At 52.9% G+C, this 18696-nt stretch overlaps 1 protein-coding gene across 1 annotated transcript; it reads left to right on the plus strand.

Moving 5' to 3' along the window:
* The first annotated feature begins 210 nt into the window (after nucleotides 1-210).
* LOC117871396 (bifunctional epoxide hydrolase 2-like) lies at nucleotides 211-17316 on the plus strand. Its single transcript, XM_034759330.1, has 7 exons — nucleotides 211-345; nucleotides 2761-2806; nucleotides 5553-5655; nucleotides 6056-6125; nucleotides 8514-8588; nucleotides 9107-9165; nucleotides 16901-17316. The coding sequence occupies exons 1-7, from the start codon at nucleotides 322-324 to the stop codon at nucleotides 16983-16985; spliced, it is 462 nt and encodes a 153-aa protein (XP_034615221.1). The 5' UTR covers nucleotides 211-321; the 3' UTR covers nucleotides 16986-17316.
* The last annotated feature ends 1380 nt before the right edge of the window (nucleotides 17317-18696 follow it).

Genomic DNA, 18696 nt, shown 5'->3' on the forward strand with positions numbered 1-18696 from the left:
GGGCTGGGTTCCAGCTGGGGGACTAGAGATAAAAGGCCCCTGAGCTCTCCAGCCCCCTGACATGGGAGATCCGGGTTCTCCTAACGTAGCGTTTTGTTGCCTTTTGAAATGTCACCATCTTAGCTGTGCTGATAACGAACGGAACGCCCCATTCCCGGGAAACCGGTGCCGTGTTACCCCGCAGGCCTCTTCCCGCCAAGCCGCCCGCCAGCACTCTGGGTCCTCTTTGGAGAGAGCTGTTGAAAGTGGCTGCTGCTGTTTCTCTTTCAGGGTGTTGCTGAGCTCGAGCTGGAGAAGGACCTGAGCAGGACGTTTAGGATCATGATCCGATCCATCAGGAAGGAGGTAGGGGCGGGGCATGCGGCTGGGTAGGGCGGGGCTTTGTGTGATCTTTATCCCATAGCTGGGGTCTGAAGGAGGAGACGCAGAGGCTGATGATCCAGCCCCAGCCTGGGTTAACTCTCCGCTCCCATCTCTCTCACCTGGGGAGGCCTGACTGGAAATTCCGGGGGGAAGGGTTTGGCATCAAGACTCAGCTGGAAGTTTTGCCAACTGTTGCAACCCCCAACCCCGCTATCTGCCACTCCACCCAATGGTGATGGGCCCGCTGGATGTTTGGAGAAGAATGTTGGTATTTAGATCATCGGTAGGTTTCAGAGTTAACACGCTCTGTTGAGATGAACGGGGTGTTAGTTCACACCTTTCTTGGAGACAATAATTTGGGCTGTCTGCAGACTCAACCAGGGCACTGCCTTACATCCATTTCACGTTCAGAAGACCTAGTAAGGCTTGGGATGTCCTTTAAGGAAACTCGCTCCAATTCTGCCCCAGGCTGTTGTGGCTGGGGTGGACTCGGTGGAGGGCACGGGGCCTTGAGCATACGGCACAACCTGAACCATCTCCAGGGGTTACATCGAGTCTCTTTATCTCAGAGCACAATACAAATAGCGTCATTAACCTAGAACAGAGGCAGTAAATATTTATCAGCAGCTTCAGGGCAAAAACCCTTAAGAGAGCTTTGTAATTTAAACAAACTCCAAGTCTGGAAGGCAGAAGATTCATAGTTTAAGGCTTTTTTTTAAATCCTGGCTCAGCTGCAACTCACTGTGTAGCCTGGGGCGAGTTACCCTTTGCCATCATTAATGCAGGAATAATGATAATGACCTAATATCCAGTGTAAATCCAGGGGGGGGGGGGCGAGGGGGAGCCACATGCTGGAAGCAGGGACGTCTGGCCCGTCGCTGCAGTTCTTTGGCTTGGCTTCCAGGCCTTTGCAGAGCCAATGGAGTACTAGTCCCGTCCCGGGAGAGTCCAGGGAGTGAGATCAGCCTGGGAATTGAACCAACTCTCTTGCATGCCCCTGGGGCATCGGGGTTTGTCTCGGAGTCCCCGGGCGATGCTCTGGAACTGCTCCCCACAAAGCCAGTCAGGACTTTGGGGAGCCTCCTCTCCCTTGGAGCAGACTATCTTCAGGGCAAGAAGCTCACACGCTGTCACCTTCTTGGGTCTCTCCTTGGAGCATTCAGCATATGCCCCTCCGTGTGCTTCCCACAGCGAGTCCGCCCAGGCGGGATCCTGGGGAAGCCAGAGGGTCCTGCACCCCCACTTCACAGTCAGACGTGACTCTCAGCCAGCCAGTAAAACAGAGGTTTATTAGATGACAGGAACACGGTCTAAAACAGAGCTTGTAGGTACAGAGAACAGTACCCCTCAGCCGGGTCCATTCTTGGGGCCCAGCGAGCCAGACAACCCCATCTGCACTCACTCCCCGTCCCCAGCCAGCTCCAAACTGAAACCCCCTCCAGCTCCTCCTTTCTGGCCTTTGTCTCTTTCCTGGGCCAGGAGGTAACCTGATCTCTTTGTTCACCTTTAGCTATTCCCTTGCAGGGGGAGAAGGGCCCCAGCCATTTATTGCCAGGATACAGAGCGTCAGCCATTTATGCACACTGGAGACTTAAGAAATGCATAGGGGAAACTGAGGCACACACACAGTATTCAGAGGAAACATTAAGAACAGCCCCACTTCGTCACAGGGTTCAGGCGTCAAGTAATGAGTGTTTGCTGTCCCCGCGGAGAGTGAGTGCTCCAGCAGCAGCATGGGGCGCTCGGGGCCTGTTCGCGAGTGACTGGGATCCTCCTTCGCCCCAGACACAGCATCTCGCGCTGCTTGGGGCTGGCTGGGTTAGAGCTCTCTGCAGTGTCTGCTCCGAGCCAGCCGGGCGAGCGAGCGAAGCCCTGGGCAGGACTGGGCATGGTCTGGATAGGACTGGGCCAGGTCCTAAAATCCAAGCAGCCTCATTACATAGAGCACCAGCCCCTGTGTGCTCGGTGCAAATCCTTCACTGCTTTGGTCTGTCGGCTCCTGGCTTTGGAAGGCCCCAACAAGCGCCTTCCCCGGGTGCTCTGGGGGCTGCGCTCGGTAGCAGAGCACAGAGGAGGCCCAGTGCTGCTGTGGGCCACAAAAGCGCCTTCGTATGGAGCTTTGGGGAACCATTCCACAGCCGGGCCTGCCCCTTCCCTGCAGCCACCCCCCAACGCCGAGTCGGCCCGGTGGAGCCGTTCCCCGAACGGCTGGGCAGTTAACCAATAACAGTCGTTTCCAGGCTCGTTAGCTAGATGCGCGTCTGTTTTTTAAACCAACCCCCTACGTCAGTCCCCGGCGCCGGGTGATTGCTCCCATGGCTTTTCTCTGAGTTCCCCTCTGGCCGGCTGCCCTGGGAGTTAATCACGTCCCGTTAATTAGAGCTGCTTCCCTTGCAGGACGAGCTGCCTGTTCCACTCAACTTCGCCGACGTCCGGGAGCGAGGTAAGGGTGCGAAATGGCCTTGTCGTTAGTGGCACAGGCGGATCTCGCTTATTGACGATGTTTCAAATACTTGCCAGAGGGGGGTCCTGCCGAGCTACTCCCGGGGCTCCCTCCCCTTCCCTCCAAACGTGAACGGACCCGACTTCACAAGCAACCCTACAATAACAAAGGATTGGGTCGCTCGCGAGGGTTGGGCTGCGCACACAGGCATGTTATTGTAGGGTTGTTCGTTGGACGTAAGGAAGTCCAGGGCCATGACAGAAGGGGATGGAGGAGAGAGAAAGGGTGTAAAAGGGATGGATAAAAAGAAGCATTGAATTGTCCCACAATAGTGCAACCCTACAATAACACCCCAGCGTGTGCAGCCCAAGGCTTGGGAGAGACCCTGCGATAACAAACTGGCCTGTGTGCTTGCAGGGAGGAGAGAGGCTGGTATTAAGAAAGAAATCGCTTTTCTTTGCAAGCTCCTCTGGGTAGATCATGCACTAGGCCAGGGTGGGTGTAGTGAAATATGAGTCATTTTGAGTGCCAGAGTTCCCTCCCCACTCTGAACTCTGGGGTACAGATGTGGGGACCCGCATGAAAGACCCCCTAAGCTTATTTCTACCAGCTTAGGCTAAAAACTTCCCCAAGGCACAAATCCTTTCCTTGTCCTTGAACGGTATCGCTGCCACCACCAAGTGAGTTAGACAAAGATTCAGGAAAAGGACCACTGGGAGTTCCTGTTTTTCCCCAAAATATCTCCCCAAGCATCTTCACCCCCTTTCCTGGGGAGGCTTGAGAATAATATACCAACCAGATCGGTAAGAAGCTGAGCACAGACCAGACCCTTGGGTTTTAGGACATTAAAACCCAATCAGATTCTAAAAAAAAACCAGACTTTATTATAAAGAAAGAAAAAGTAAAAGCAGCACCTCTGTAAAATTAAGATGGAAGATAACTTTACAGGGCATTCAGATTCAAAACACAGAGGATTTCCCCTCTAGGTAAAACTTTAAGGTTACAAAAACAGGCATAAATCTCCCTCTTAGCACAGGGAAAATTCACAAGCTAAAACAAAAGATAACCTAACGCATTTCCTTGCTATTACTTACAATTTTTGTAATCTTAGATGCTTATTTCAGGTAAGGTTTTAGGAGATGGTTTTTTCCTGCCCTGGTCCCTCTCTGTCCGAGAGAGAACCCAACTTAGGCTAGGTCTACACTACCTGCCTGAATCGGCGGGTAGAAACTGACCTCTCGGGGATCGATTTATCGCGTCCCGATGGGACGCGACAATCGATCCCCGAATCGACGTTCTTACTCCACCAGCGGAGGTGGGAGTAAGCGCCGTTGACGGGAAGCCGCAGAGGTCGATTTTGCCACCGTCCTCACAGCGGGGTAAGTCGGCTGCGATACGTCGAATTCAGCTACGCTATTCCTGTAGCTGAATTTGCGTATCTTAAATCGACCCCCCCCCCGTAGTGTAGATGTAGCCAAAGAGACCACAAACAAAAACTTCCCCCCACAGATGTGAAAGGCTCTTCTTCCCTTATTGGTCCTTTTGGTCAGGTGCCAACCAGGTTATTTGAGCTTCTTAACCCCGTACAGGTAAAGGAGGGATTTTGTGCTACCCGTAGCTGTATGTTTATGACACTGAGAAACACCCTTGATGCTGTCCCTTTCATTAGACGCTGGGCAGCAGGAGGGACGCCTCAGCCAGTGGGATGGCGTGGAGCGGCTGCATGTTAACCAGAGCCCCTGAAACTCCTGTCTCCCTCCTTGGGTTTCTTCCCTTTCTTGCAAATCCACTTACGCAGCGCGTTCTAATCAGATCACCCACCGATGCACGCTGCAGAAAGGCGCTGTCAATAGCAGCAGCGATAAGCATTCGTTGCGCAGCTCCAGCTGGAGGCGCGCTGCCTGCAAAAACCTCCAGGAGAGCTGGAGGGGCGGCCTATGCACAGGGCTGCAGGGTTCTACTCCGGGCACTCAGGGCCGGTCCAAAGGAGAAAGATGCTCTGGTAGGACTTGAAGTTGGCTTCGAAACCAGCCTAGAGCGAACGTCTGTGTGGATTTCAGTGTGAACAGCTAATCTGGGTTTAGCTGGACCAGTTTCACTGTATTGGTTTAACGTCACACTGTGAGTTCTACCAGTGCTGTGTTCTCGTCTAGACACGCCCGGGCTGCATGTGACCCCCAGTACGGATACGTTCTATGAAAGCGGGGTGGTGGGTGGAGTGAGTTTGTCAGGCCTGTTAGGCGCTGGTGTTACAGACCAGGGAACCTTTTGCCAGCCAGCACCATTGGGCCTCTGTCCCGCTGCCCCTGTAGCCCGTTGGGCTGAACATCACAAGCTCTGGTGCATAAAGTCGAGGCACCTAAATCCACATTTAAGTGCCTAAATAACCGGTGTTGCCGTCACGGGCACTGAGCACCCTCAGTGGGAGCTGCCGCTGCCAAGCGCCTCTGGAGAGGAGGCCGCTCCCATAGCTGCTTAAATGAGGAGCCTGAACTCTTGGGCCGGCATGAAACTCACGCCATCCACTCGTCACCACCAGGCTCCCCCGTCTCAGCCTAAATCCCATTCACAGAGCAGCACCCGGCTTTAAAACTGAGCACGGGGAGAGAGGGTGGGTGCAGGGAGGCTGCAGAGGCCCTTTGCAAGCCCTTAGTCCTTTGTTGGGGCCACGGATTCGGGGTCATTTGCAGCTGATCCTTCCCACGATGTTGCCTATCAGATGTTCTCACCCTCTCTCTCTCGGCAGGAGGGCTTCTGGCTGGCATGCCAGAAGACCCACCTCCAAGCCAGATCCTAGCGGGAGCGGATCTCCAGTACTTCATCCAGCAGTTTAAAAAGTCTGGCTTCAGGTAAAAGCAAAGCTAAAGAACGAAGCAAGAGTCTGGTGCTGGAGGTAACGTCGGCTCTGCCTGGGATATTCCCAGAGACGTTGTTACAAGGCCTTTGGCTGTTTCATTTGCAAACAAACCACCACCACCCCCCCAGCATGGGGCTCTTGAGACTCTCCCCACGGCTTGGAGGCAGGCGTGCGGTGCTGGTGCCCATGTGGAGCCTAAGATGAGCCATAGAAAGCCCAGCTAAGAGGGCGGGGGGGTCTGCCCTGGGATCGCAAGGAAATACCAACTCAGCCAAAATCTCGGCCCCTGGTTCAGCTGCACCTCCCCAAGGAATGCAGCACCCGAGAACTTCTCGGGGATCCCAGTGACGATTTAAGCCCCTCCCCCCTTTCTCTCTCTGTCTCGCCCTTAGGACACCATTGAACTGGTACCGGAACATGCGAGCCAACTGGCTGTGGAGCCTGTCTGCAAAAGACAGGAAGGTGAGAGCGGCTCCTGTCACTCAGCAGCTGTCTCTGGGCTCGGATCTCAGAGCAGGGGCAGGAGCTTGGTTAGCGTTCTCCAGCCCGAACCCTGGGCCGCTTGCAGATGAGGGAACGTGCCGAGAGCAGCCCGCGGTGCCTTCGTTCCCTGGAGCAGAATGAACAGTCGCTTGGGAACAGGCACTAGGCTCATCTGTCTGTCCTCCCCTAGGCTCACGGGCGCGTCGTGATCCGGCATCCGGAATGTCTGTTCTTTGCCAGAGGCAACGTGTTGGCGAAGGGCAGGGTCCTTCGTGGTACCCCCATGTGGGAGCCTGGCCTGGGGACCCTGTGGGGCTGTGGGTTGTCCCGCAGTTGGGATTGACACACACCCACTCAGTACATCCCACGGAGTGAACTGGCAACTGGTCCCTTCTCAGCCTGTAGTAACATTGTGCCTATTCCCCCAGGGCCTCCTTTCCACGCAAGAGAGGAAAAGTTTCCGGAGGGCGGGAGTATGGGGCTGTGGAGGGCTGAAATCCCTGTCACCCGGAGTCAACCACCCTCCGCTGGCCAGGGGCGGGGCGGGGTGATCTAATAGGTCTACCTCAGCTCTGTCTTCCGTGGGAGAACGGCACCTTTGGAAGGTTCCGGACTTAGGGCCAGATTTGTACGGGTATTGTGCAGCCTGCTCTCTGTACCTAAATCCCTTTAAGAGTCAGCCTGCCCACCCCAGCAGGATTTGAACACAGTCCCACAACTCGCTTTCAGCGGTTGCCAAACTGCCCTGCCATGGTACCTGGTGTTGTCCTGCCCCTTCTTGCTTGTCCTTATTCTCCATGCCGGAACGCGGGGTCAGCGCGGCTGTGCTCGGAAGAACAGGAATTGGCACTCACGCTGTTCTCTGCCTCCAGAGATCTCAAACTGCGTTACAGAGCTGGGGAAACTGAGGCACGGAGAAGTGAGGTGGCATGACCAAGGTCACACTGCGGGCCAGTGGGCTGGACAGCAGTTCTGTGCTCTAACCACTGAACCATGCTGCCTTCGCAAGAGGGCAGCACCGCCCCCCAAAGGGCATTGAGCGGTTAACCAACTGGCTGGAGCAATCAATGCGATGCTCAGACGTGCGTTGGCTCTGTGACCTCGCTTCACTTTCAGTCTCGGCGAATATAAACGAGAACTCTTGGGCCAGTGGGTGGCCTCCAGCCTAGGGCACTTCCTCCGCTGCAGCTGAGCTGGGGGATTGATTGACCGGGCCGTGATTGATATTAGACAGCGGTCACGTTGCAGCCGCTCTCTCTCGCCCCCAGGGCACGTCCCTCTGGGGCTCTGGTCTCGCTTGCACTGTCCCCGCCCTGCTCTCTTTGGGTCAGCGGCTATCCTGGGGAATTCAGAGAAGAGGGACAGAGAAGGCTCATTAGATCCCATCTACTCCATCTGTCCAGCTGTTTTCTTGGGGCTGGTTGATGCAGGAGGTCAGACTGGTTGGTCAGCCTGGGCTCAGATCTAGGAATGATCGTTTGGGGCCAGTGCAGAATTGCTCTCTACAGTCTGTTCGCTGGTGCTCTGGCTGGGACGGCCACAGTCCTCGGACAGGCATAAGTTGTCCTAACCGGGGCAGGTCGAAAGGGCTCCTCTCGAGTGCCCTTGTACCTCCGGATGGGTGAGCGTCCCCGAGTGATTTCCCAAACAGAAGAGCAGAAACGCCTGCCGAGGTCGCAAAACGTTGGGGGTTCAGCCTATAGCTCTCCATCGTGGGCGGTGGGTATCGAAGGTCGGGGAGGCTAAGCCTCCCCTAGCCCAGGCTGTGGCCCCACCCACGCTCCCTCTCTCCCCTGAAGCGAGTGAGGGCTAAGCTCCAGCTGGCAGCCCAGAGCTCGGGGCTTCGACCAGCCAGTGGCCTGGGGGTCGGGCCGGGGCTGGGGTCAGGCCGGGGCTCGGTCTGGCCCAGGGGTCCGGGCGGGTGGGCTGGGGCTCCTCCATCTGCAGGGGTGGGGGCGGTTGGGGCTCTGGTAGGCGGGAGGCGGGGCCTCGGGCAGAAGGGGTGGGGCTATGGACTAGCCTCCCCGAAGGGGGGATCCGGCGCTGCCCATGCTCTCCATACACTGGATAAACGGGTTGAAATTCAAGTGTGGTTATCTGCCAAGGAGCAATTGCAACAAGCCGTGAGGCTCCCCGTCTGCAGAGGTGTCATGTGCACTGTTGTGCGTGGCCTTTGGGCAGCGCATCATCACCTGCAGGGGGTGTCTACGCAGCCCCCGCCCACCCCGCTCCCATGGATTCTACTTGAGTCTGCTCCGATGGGAACGGCTAGTGATCGCTACCCCGCTGGGCAAGGAGACTGTTTACAGAGCGGATTTGATCTGGGAGGGGGTCTCATTTCCTAGCCCTGTCTTTATCCCCCTGCAGATCCTGGTCCCGGCTTTGATGGTTACAGCCGGGAAGGACTCTATTCTCCATCTGACTAAAGGCATGGAGGAGTGGGTAAGTGATCGGCATTATCCACCCCATGGCGTCCCGGTTACCCGACGGCCAGGGATATCCAGTGTCATTGGGCTGACGTTGGTTCCCTTGGACTCCATCCCAACTGAATGCATCCCTCGTAAGTGGCTCGTGCTTCACATGTGAAGCAACTGTGGGGAGTTCCCAGTAGCGGGAGGGTCTCGGACCAGCCGCCTTGACTAACGAGCTACGTAAATCCCACAAGCTGTGCCTGCCGAGAAGGGCGATCAAACCTCATGCTTTAGGCCACGTGCAGGGGTCAGGGCGAAATGCTCTTCTAGCCAGGTATAGCACCACACGCCCGGGCCGGGGAGCTGACCTTCCTCTCAAGCGTCAGGAATTGTCCAGCGCCGGGTTCATGGTGCCAGGCTCGATGGGGCTGATCCCATATGGCAGGTCCTAAGCAGCCACCTTTACTAAAAGCCTCTGTACCTTTGAGAGGCCCGGCAGCGTCTGTGGAGTGAAACGGGGTCTCACTGTTCTTGTGCATCTCTCTCCAGATTCCCCAGCTGAGCCGGGGCCACATTGAAGAGTGCGGACACTGGACGCAGATGGAAAGGTACCGCGGGCACCGCGGGGGCGGGTTGGCTGGCGTTGAAAGCCCTGTCGTCGTCAGCCGCTGGGGGCCTGACTAAGCGCTGCTTGGCAGCCAGCTCGTGCTCCGGCGCCCTGGCTGCACGGAGTGAGGTTTTAGCAAGTCGAAATGTGCGCGGCGAGGGAGTGGGGCGCCGCGGCCGGCGTTTGCTAAAGGCTTGGCTGGGTCAGCACTGCAAGCCGAGCTGGTAAGGGCCGTGAGCTCTTGTGCCTGGGCCGGGAACTGATTTGCCCACAGGGATCACCACGGATTATCTCCCCCACAGCCCCCGCCCGATGCTGAAACCTTGTGCAATTAGCTAAATGGCTTAAAGAACAGGAGTACTTGTGGCACCTTAGAGCTTATGCTCAAATAAATGTGTTAGTCTCTGAGGTGCCACAAGTACTCCTGTTCTTTTTGCGGATACAGACTAACATGGCTGCTACTCTGAAACCCGTCTAAACGGCTTAGTGACTTTTAACGCTTCCTCTGAAGCCTCCAGTACTGGCCTGTGCTGGAGGGACCAGACCAAATGGCTCATGGCAGATCACTGCACATTTGACTCTGATTTTCAGTGGGCCGAGCGCCCCCAGCTCCCATTGACTTCAGAGGGAGCCAGGGTGGCTCAGCACCTCCCTGAAATAGGCCAATACATATACGCATAACCCAGCCTACCTGGGTGGCAGCATTACCACCCGGGGCCACGACGCAGCTCCTGATTCGTCTTCATCCCATAGCCCAGCCCAGGAATTCAGAGGGGCTACCCCAGTGGCTCTCAAACGTTTGTACTGGTGCCCCCTTTCACACAGCAAGACTCTGAGTGCGACCCCCACTTTATAAATTTTTTATATATTTAGCACCATTATAAATGCTGGAGGCAAAGCGGGGTTTGGGGTGGAGGCTGACAGCTCGCGACCCCCCCCCGTGTAATAACCTCACGACTCCCTGAGGGGTCACGACCCCCAGTTTGAGACCCCCTGGGCCACCCCCTCCCAGCCAGCTGCTGCAGCGCTTGCTCAGGCAAAATCCCCCAGTGGGGTCAGTGGAGATTCGGTCTGCATGGGGACTGTTGGGATACGACCCCAAACGCCTGTCCCGCCACCAGCTAACGAGAGAGTTCATTACAGCCCCAGTCGTGCCGCACGGGGAGATCCCCGGGATCCCCGGCAGCTCGTGTGCCGTCCGAGCATCCCCGCATTACTGCGCTGCAGCCTCCCAGCTTGTCCTCCGGCAGCTGGCAATGGTGTACAGAACCGGGCGATCCAGCCCGTTGGGGGGTGTGAGCTCTGTTAAACCAGCCTCATTCGCTTAGCCCATGTCATCCGCTGGCCATTATGTAACACAAGGAATTAGCAGAGAAAAGGAGCCGAAGATGAGCTGGGCCAGCGGGATCGTCTCATGAGAACAGAGTAGAACAGCTAAGTGTGCGCGGCTGAGAGGCCATTACCGTCAGCATCTCCAGGGTACCGGAGGGGGAAGGGAACTGTGGATGGTGAGGCAAGCGGGCCTGAGCCGGAGTCATGGGGGGTAGTTAGGAAAAGGCAAAGTTAGTCAAAGTTCAACCTATATGGTCCTTATAGGGCCTCTTTTGCCGGAGTGTCTGAGCACCCCAGTCGCGAGCATTGTGAACTGGTGGATGCTCTCCGGCCCCAGGGAGTTCAGACAGTCACTGAAGTACTAATGCTTATCAAAAGGGCTGTGTCACTATTTAATGTATCCTCATCTACACCCAAGGTCTCTAGTTCTCTTCCCTCCATGGCAAGGCCTCAGTTTCCAGGGGAGGCAGGTCCTAGCCTGCGCCCCAAACCCAGTACATTTTCCCCAGCAGGTGCTGGTCTTTTCTTCTGCCCCTGCCTGTTTCTGGCCCTCTTTTCCCCTAGGCTCTGCTTCAGAGTGCATCCTTCCTCATCCAGCCGCATCCTTCTCCGCCCCATGCAAGGGACTGGGTCTGATTTATGTAGGCCCAGACACCCCCCACCCCGATACACACACACACACACACACACACACAAACAAACACACCCTTCCAGCAGTCTCTGAGAGGTCTGGATAATTTGAGTCAGCTGCTTTTTTTTTCTTCTCTCCCTCCCCCCATGTGACACTTCACTCTGTCACACACACGTTTATCTTCACACACCCCTGGGAGGGAGGGCGTCACTAGTATCTCCATTTTACAGATGGGGAAACCGAGGCACAGCGAGGCTAAGTGACTTGCCCAAGGTCACACAGGCAGTCAGAGTTGAGCTGAACTGTAAGAAGTGCCAACCTTATCGCCACCTCTCCCTTCCCCTTCCACAAGAGCAGCGAGTTCTTTCTTCCCCTGAGCTGTCGCTGACGTCTAGCAGGACAGTGCAGGTATTTGAAAGGGCCTGGCCCAAGCAAATAGAGACCCACAATGGGGTGGGGGGAGGGGTAAATGAAAGAAGGCTCCGCCCTTTCTTTAAATTAAACCTTCTTCATCTCATTGGAAAGGAAACAACACAGCTGAGATTCCTTTACACCTGCCCCTCAGCCAGGGGGTGAACTCCCCCCCCCCCAGGTCTCTGCAAGTCTCCGTTCTATTTCGCTCCTGTAGCTCAGCCCCACAGAATGGATCCATCCTCCCAAATTACCCACATACCCCTTCTTCATGCCCCCAAACCTCCTCTGCACCTGAGAGAGAGAGAGAGAGAGAGCACTTCATCATCTCCAGAGGGGCTTCTTGGGAAATAACCCCCCACGGACTGCTCGTCCATGACTCCTGGAATTCACTCACGGGTCTGCCTGGATGTCAGAGAAGGTGTAAAACAGCAGCTAGACTGAAAGGCAGTTAAGTCAGCAGGAGCAATTGGATTTCTGCAAAGTGCATGTGTAATATGATCAATGCTAACGGCTGATGGATGAATCTCTGCAGCGCCGCTTGAATCAGACTCGATTTCTGCTGGTTTACAAGATATATAAAATCTCATCAACTACATTGCAAGGCGGAATATTCTCCTGGCTTTACAGGTCTGAATGCCAGTGTTAAGAGTGCCGAGTGCGGTAAAGGACGGAGTCGTTACACTCCAAAGGCTGGAGAGAGATCAGTGCTGAATAATGTTACGGGTGCTGAGAGAAAGTAACAGAACAGACTCTCATCTCTCTCGGCGGGCCCCGGCTGCCTGCGGAGCGGGTTTGTAATGGAAACGGCTCCTCAGCCAGGACTAGACTGTAGCATTTTGTATTAAACCGCGTAATCATTTGTATGTGAGGTTAGAGGGCCTGATCCAAAGCCGAATGGAGCGCCTCTCATTGCCAGGCCCAGAGAGCACTGATGGTGCAGGGGAAGGAGGTTAAGCAGAGATCACCTTGAAAAGAACCAGCAGGGGGTTTGTAAGTTGCCTGCATGGCTGTTGGAACGGCTTGAAGAGCTTCCTCCGTTTCCCTTTCCCTCTCCCTCCCGGCGGTTTGAATTATTGTGCCAGGGGATTTAAACACTCCCTACATTTGGGGAGAGTTTGGGTCCCATCTGATTTTCTCAGCTGGTCTCACTGGGCCTGATTTGTCTTCTCAGCCCTGTTTGGTGGAAAGCTGGGGTAACTCCATTCAAGTCAAGGCAGTTCCACTGGGATACAGGAGAGAATTGGGCCCATAAGTATTATGTGATGGAGCATCGCTAAAGAGTTACAGCATCACCCAGCGTTTTTCTCTTTCAAAGACTAATTAGTCTCTGCTCCCAACACCCCGGGTGATAGACATTATTATCTTCATTCAACAGAGAAGGCAGCGGAAGCAAAGAGAGATTAATTGGCTTGCGTCGAGCCCCACACGGGTCACTGGCAGAGGTCTAGTCATGTTAGAACTCAAGATTTCCTGGCTCCTTCTCCTATGCTCAGACCAATGGATTTCAGTTCTATAGGCTCTCAGGCACCCATGTGGAGTATCACACCTCGGTATGCTCGTATAGTTCACCAAAGCCCAAGCGCTGCACTGGAACGTGATTTTTTTCAAGTGTTCACGTTGATTGCAAAACCAGGTTTCCTCAGATAAGACAAAGTTTGAGTTCCTCGTTCAGGATGATGCACCGATCCTGATGAACTTCTGAAACAAAGCTGGGCTTGAGTCATTCACTGGCCAACCAGCATCTGCACCATCTCCTTGGGTGAAAACTCGCTTCTTCCTCAGTGGTCGAATAACTCAGAAGGGATGTTTTCAAAACTTAAATGGTTCCATGGCTGTTTAATGTGACTACATCTGATTTATTTTGTCTCTTTCTCTCATGTTCCTCATGTTGCAAACTCACCACCTGTTTGCAGTTTAGTGGCTTCTGCCGGTCTCAACTTCAGGGTCCCAACATGTAATTCTTGGGAAATCCCTTGAAAACTGCCTTGTGTATGAACCAGACTTCACATAAACTACGCTCACTGGCACCATCTGAGGATTTGGCTCTAAAAGCTGAATTAAATAGAGAACTCTAGGATGTCGGCTGCGTGCAAAATACAATCTTCAAGGGATTTCCCAAAGGTTCCAGACATTGTGACAGGTTGAAGCTACGAAAGCACAAATTGTTGGTGAGCTTGCAACCTGAGCTTGCAAAACCAGCAATCTGTACTCTTAGTATTCCCTAAGACTTGGTTTTTTAACTGTGTGAAAGGGCAATGCTGACCTTGCTAGATCCTAGTAGAGTAGATCAAAACATCACCTTAAAAATAACATTTATTTCTTGCTCGTTGCTCTTTCTGTGGGCTTTGTTCTCACCCAATGCCAGTCAGATCTGTTGGGCTGTAGAATAATTGACCAACAGAAACTTAAAACTCTACCAGACGAGGCACTGGAGAAGATCGGAGAAGGACCAGTTCTGCATTGATCAATGGTCAACATGACTTAAGAAAAGCTTTAGGTGCAGGAACTGGGGAGCTCAGGTGTTAGTGATAGACCCCAGTGTAAGGACCTGGATGTATAGAAAGATCTGGTGTCTATTCCCAGTTCCTCGGGTGTGATTTGGGGCAGGTCTGTTAATGTCCATGTGCCACAGTTGCTTCATTGGTCGAATGAAGATCAGTATTGATGCTTAACTTGGGAGTGTCTGTAGAACACTTGGAGATCCTCAGCTGGAAGGTGCTAGACAAGTGACTGTTAATAACAGGTCTTTTCCATTTTTAATGTCTCTGAGAAACCCTAACGCCGTTCAGTCCACAAGCATTTGTTAGGAGGAACGTTGACTCTTTGCTGAGCTAGCAGCTCTCACCATTTTTACTAGAAAGAGATTTTTTTTAAATGCAATTAGAAACGTGATTTAAAGGCCAAGGTTCCATGCTGACATGTCTCTAACTATTAAATGCAACCTCTGTTCACCACTCCGTCACTGGCCCCACCAGCCATCCTGGAACCAACATGCATGAACTAGTTACAACACACGTCAAAAAGCACTTGTATGAGAGAGCTATTGTGTGATTGGCTAACGTAGAAGACAAGTGATCCTCTGAGCCAATCAACACGCAGCCTTTTGATCACGGTCCAGTGAGTAACTCTAACATACCAGCATCCATCAGACAAAGGGGTGACGTTATCCAGAACTGTCACCCTCTAAGTCTGGAGTCAGCAGAAGGGATGTCTGTCAACATCAGTGTCTGTCACTGGAAATAAATATTTGGGGTTCACTCCATCTGGAGGCGATGCCCTGTCACTTTCCCAGTGACATTGTTTCTTGGATGGTTCTTTTACTGACTGCTGTCAAGATGTGCCCGGGATGTGGAAGATCATTCATGTCCCGGGGGGGAAAAAAGGGCTGCTCGTTGAATTGTGGATGTAGCAGATACACCAGACCCTCGCTAGAATGAACGTCTGTATAGCACGACTTCGCATATAACGCGGTCACGGCCATGGATCTCAAATTTAATTACTTTAATTGCAATTCATTTTAATGCGGTCCCCGCGTTAACACGGTACCGCGCATGGATCCCAAATCCTGCGTTCTAGCGAGGGTCCGGTGTTATTAGAAACCTTCTTTCTCTTGTTCTTAATCCTGCTACTGAACTTGGCACCTTTCTCCCAAAGACCTCTGTGTGCTTTACAACACTAGCTCGTCAACCCTCACTGGCACCTTCTTCGCCATCCTCTGTTGATCAGGCCCCCTGGGGTGGAGTGGGCCACTGTAGCTGCTTAGCAGCGCTGCTATACCAGGCAGCATTGTAGGGTGGGAAATGAAGAATCCCGTATCCAAGGGGAATTTCAGGGAGGCAGAAGGGAATCACCCACACTGGAATGTGTTGCTTTCCTCTGGTGTTGGCCACTGCTGGACAAGGTGGGCTGATTTGATCTGTCTCGGGTGTTTCCGCAGCACCTCTCACCATGGTATCTGGGCACCAACCCATTCATGCAAATCTTCTGCTTCTCTTTGCGTGAATCCTGGGTGTCCCCAAAAGGGGGTGTTCAGAACCTAGGAGCTAAAGGAGCCTTCAACACCCAGTCCAGCAGTAACTCAGGAGGATGTTAAACACAGCGCCTAATATTAAACATTTTAAATTAGCAGCTCCAGATAACTTGCATCCAAGAGTTTTAGAAGAGCTGGCCAAGGAGTGCTCGGGTATCACAACTGGGATATGGGTGCCCTGACCTAGCGGGTAGAACCAGGAGTCAGGGCTAGTGGTCGGAGCAGAAGTAGGGCCTAATAGTTTGAACAGGGGTCAAGCCAAGGGGTCAGAGCTGGCATCGGAAACCGAAAGTCAAGCTGAAGAGTGGAACTGGAGTCAGGGATCAGGACTCTAGCTGGAGATCGTCGCTGGTGGCGGGGATCAGGAATGAAGACAAGGGTTAGAGCCAGGTCCAATGCAGGGAATAAGAGAGGACTATGTTGTAGCAGAAGACTGGGTACCACCAACTTGCACAGGCAGCTTCCTGGAACTCCCTCCATGCTTAAATAGTGCACCTGGACCAATCAGACCTCAGTCAGAGATGCTACCAATCAGGTCATCTGTGGATGGCACTTCCTGTGGTCCTTAGTCTCCCAGGGATTATAGTGCATTGATTGCAGCTCTGCCATGTGGGGGCATAGATGCTTCAGTTACCCAGAGCCCGGCAGTTCTAGGTTCTAGCCTGAGTCCCTACAGTCTGGGCCATTAGCGTTGATTTTTTTTAACAAGTTGTCATAACTCCCCGGGTATTTAAAAAGGGTGAACGGGATGACCCAGGTAGTCTCAGACTTCTCAGCCTGACATCGATCCTGGGCAAAACAGTGGAGTGACTGATACAGGACTCTAATAACAAAGAATTAAAGGAGGGTAATAATTCATGCCAGTAAACATGGATTTATGGAGAATAGATTTTGTCCAACTCATTTTTTGACGAGATTACAAGTTTGGTTGATACAAGTGGGAGTGTTGATGTAATTGACTTCATAGGGCATGGGACTTGGGACAATGTTTTGATTGAAAAATTAGAACAATAAAATAATATTCTATTTAGTCAAAAAGGCGTTTTTGGGTCAAATTCTCAGCCTCTTCTAATTGGCAGCCTGCATTTTCCCCACGTTAATGCCACCTCGTTACCGCCAGTTAATAATAAAATGGATCATTTTCTTCTAAACTTTTCGTGGGAAATAACATTGCCCAACTGCAAAGCAGCACAGGCTGTGAGCAGTCTCCCTAGGAAATGGATGGAAGCCTAATTCCTTGGGCCGGGAAAGCTGGGTGGAGAAAGCCCAGTAAGGAGCAGTCCGAGCTTAATGCAGTGTGTGTTGTTGTTTTGTTTTGTTTTTTTTCAGGCCAGCTGCTCTGAATAAGATCCTCATCAACTGGCTGGAGGATGTTCACGACAATTCTTTGCTGCAGAAGGTTTCAAAAATCTGAGTTTGCCCTTGGAAGATTTCAGCCTCCAACTTCCTGCTTGCAGTTTGTGTGTCGGTGTGGGCCCTGCCAGTACCACACACCTGATAAGCTGGGTTTTGCCTCTGGGTTTTGGTTTTCAAGCTAGTCACTGGGAAAGGTGGGGTAGCCAGGGCTCAGCTAGCCACATCAAGCCGGATAACTGCCTTTCTTTGCACTGGCGTGGGAATGCAAGCGTCTCAGCGAGGGATTGTAGCATCACGCTCTGATTTGGGGCAGTTCTCCTGCAGGTGTTGTGATGCAAGACTAGGGTGACCAGATGTCCCGATTTTATAGGGACAGTCCCGCTTTTTGGGTCTTTTTCTTATATAGGCTCCTATTACCCCGTGCCTTCTGTCCTGACTTTTCACACTTGCTGTCTGGTCACCCTATGCAAGACACCGACGTTTCCTAGCAAATGAAGAGGCCAAATCGAAGTCTCAGAGCTGCAGGGAGCAGTAAACCGAGCGTCGTCGTCTACTTAGCAAATAATGTAAACTGCAGAAAAATAGAATGGGGGGGAAATTCCCTGGCTAGGAAGCAGCTGAACATTTCAAGCTAGGATACAGGGTTTAGAGGGGACGGGTGACTTCCCAAGTGCCTCCTGCATCTACAGCTGATTCAGTTATTGATGATACCGAACCACTCATCTGAAACCCTGTGAATATTTTGTAGGGTTAAGCGTCCACCTCTGGCATTCAAACTCCCCACTCTGGGTTTGGTTTGGCTCGGCCCCCAAACCAGAAAGGCCATTTTTCTAGTTCAGACACGGCCAATAGTTTTGCGATAAGAGATGAGTGGAGGAGTTTTTGTCCCATGAAAGCAGCTATCGCCCCCTGCTGTCCACTGTTCAGATTGGAGACCAGGGATGTCAGTTCTGACTTGGCCTCGTGCCCAAACCTTGAACCCTGGCCAGCAGCTAGTCAAGCCCTAAGCACTGCCTTGCTTGTGACCAGGGTTTATTTTCATTGCGATTGAGGCTTTTGTTGTCAGTTTAAGCTGTACATTGAGGGTTTAATACGGGGTTTGCTGGATACTAATAGCTCTTTTATGCTGCTTTGAAAACTTCCTTCTGCTTTTGTTATTTCAAGCGTCTTTTGTAAACCAGCAACCGAAATAAATCCCAGAATTGATCTCATGGCGTCCAGTGTTCTTCCCGGTGGCGCCTGGTTATGTTCATGCTGGTGGAGATTCTTTGTAAGGCGTGTTTGCGGTGCATTGTCACCCCTGAGTGCTTTTGGAAGACACTCAGTGGGGTTAACAGTGGAACCGGATGGATAACCCCACAGATCCTGAGACATCCTTTCTAGAAGGGAGTCTAGCTGCAAGCCAAAAAATGGGGTGGGGTGTTCTCTTGAGGTGAGTAAGTGTTGTGCTCTGAAAAGGAGGGAATAATAACACACAGCTTTCAACTAGAATCTAGATCTCAGCTCTCCTTCCCAGAACATAAGAACGGCCAGACTGGGTCAGACCAATGGTCCGCCTAGCCCAGTATCCTGTCTGCTGACAGTGGCCAATGCCAGGTGCTTCAGAGGGAATGAACAGAACAGGGAATCATCAAGTGATCCATCCCCTGTCGCCCATTCGCAGCTTCAGGCAAACAGAGGCTAGGGACATCATCCCTGCCCATCCTGGCTAATAGACCATTGATGGACCCATCCTCCATGAACTTATCTAGTTCCTTTTTGAACCCTGT

Source organism: Trachemys scripta, chromosome 1 (assembly GCF_013100865.1).
Source record: "Trachemys scripta elegans isolate TJP31775 chromosome 1, CAS_Tse_1.0, whole genome shotgun sequence".
NCBI lineage: Eukaryota > Metazoa > Chordata > Testudines > Emydidae > Trachemys > Trachemys scripta.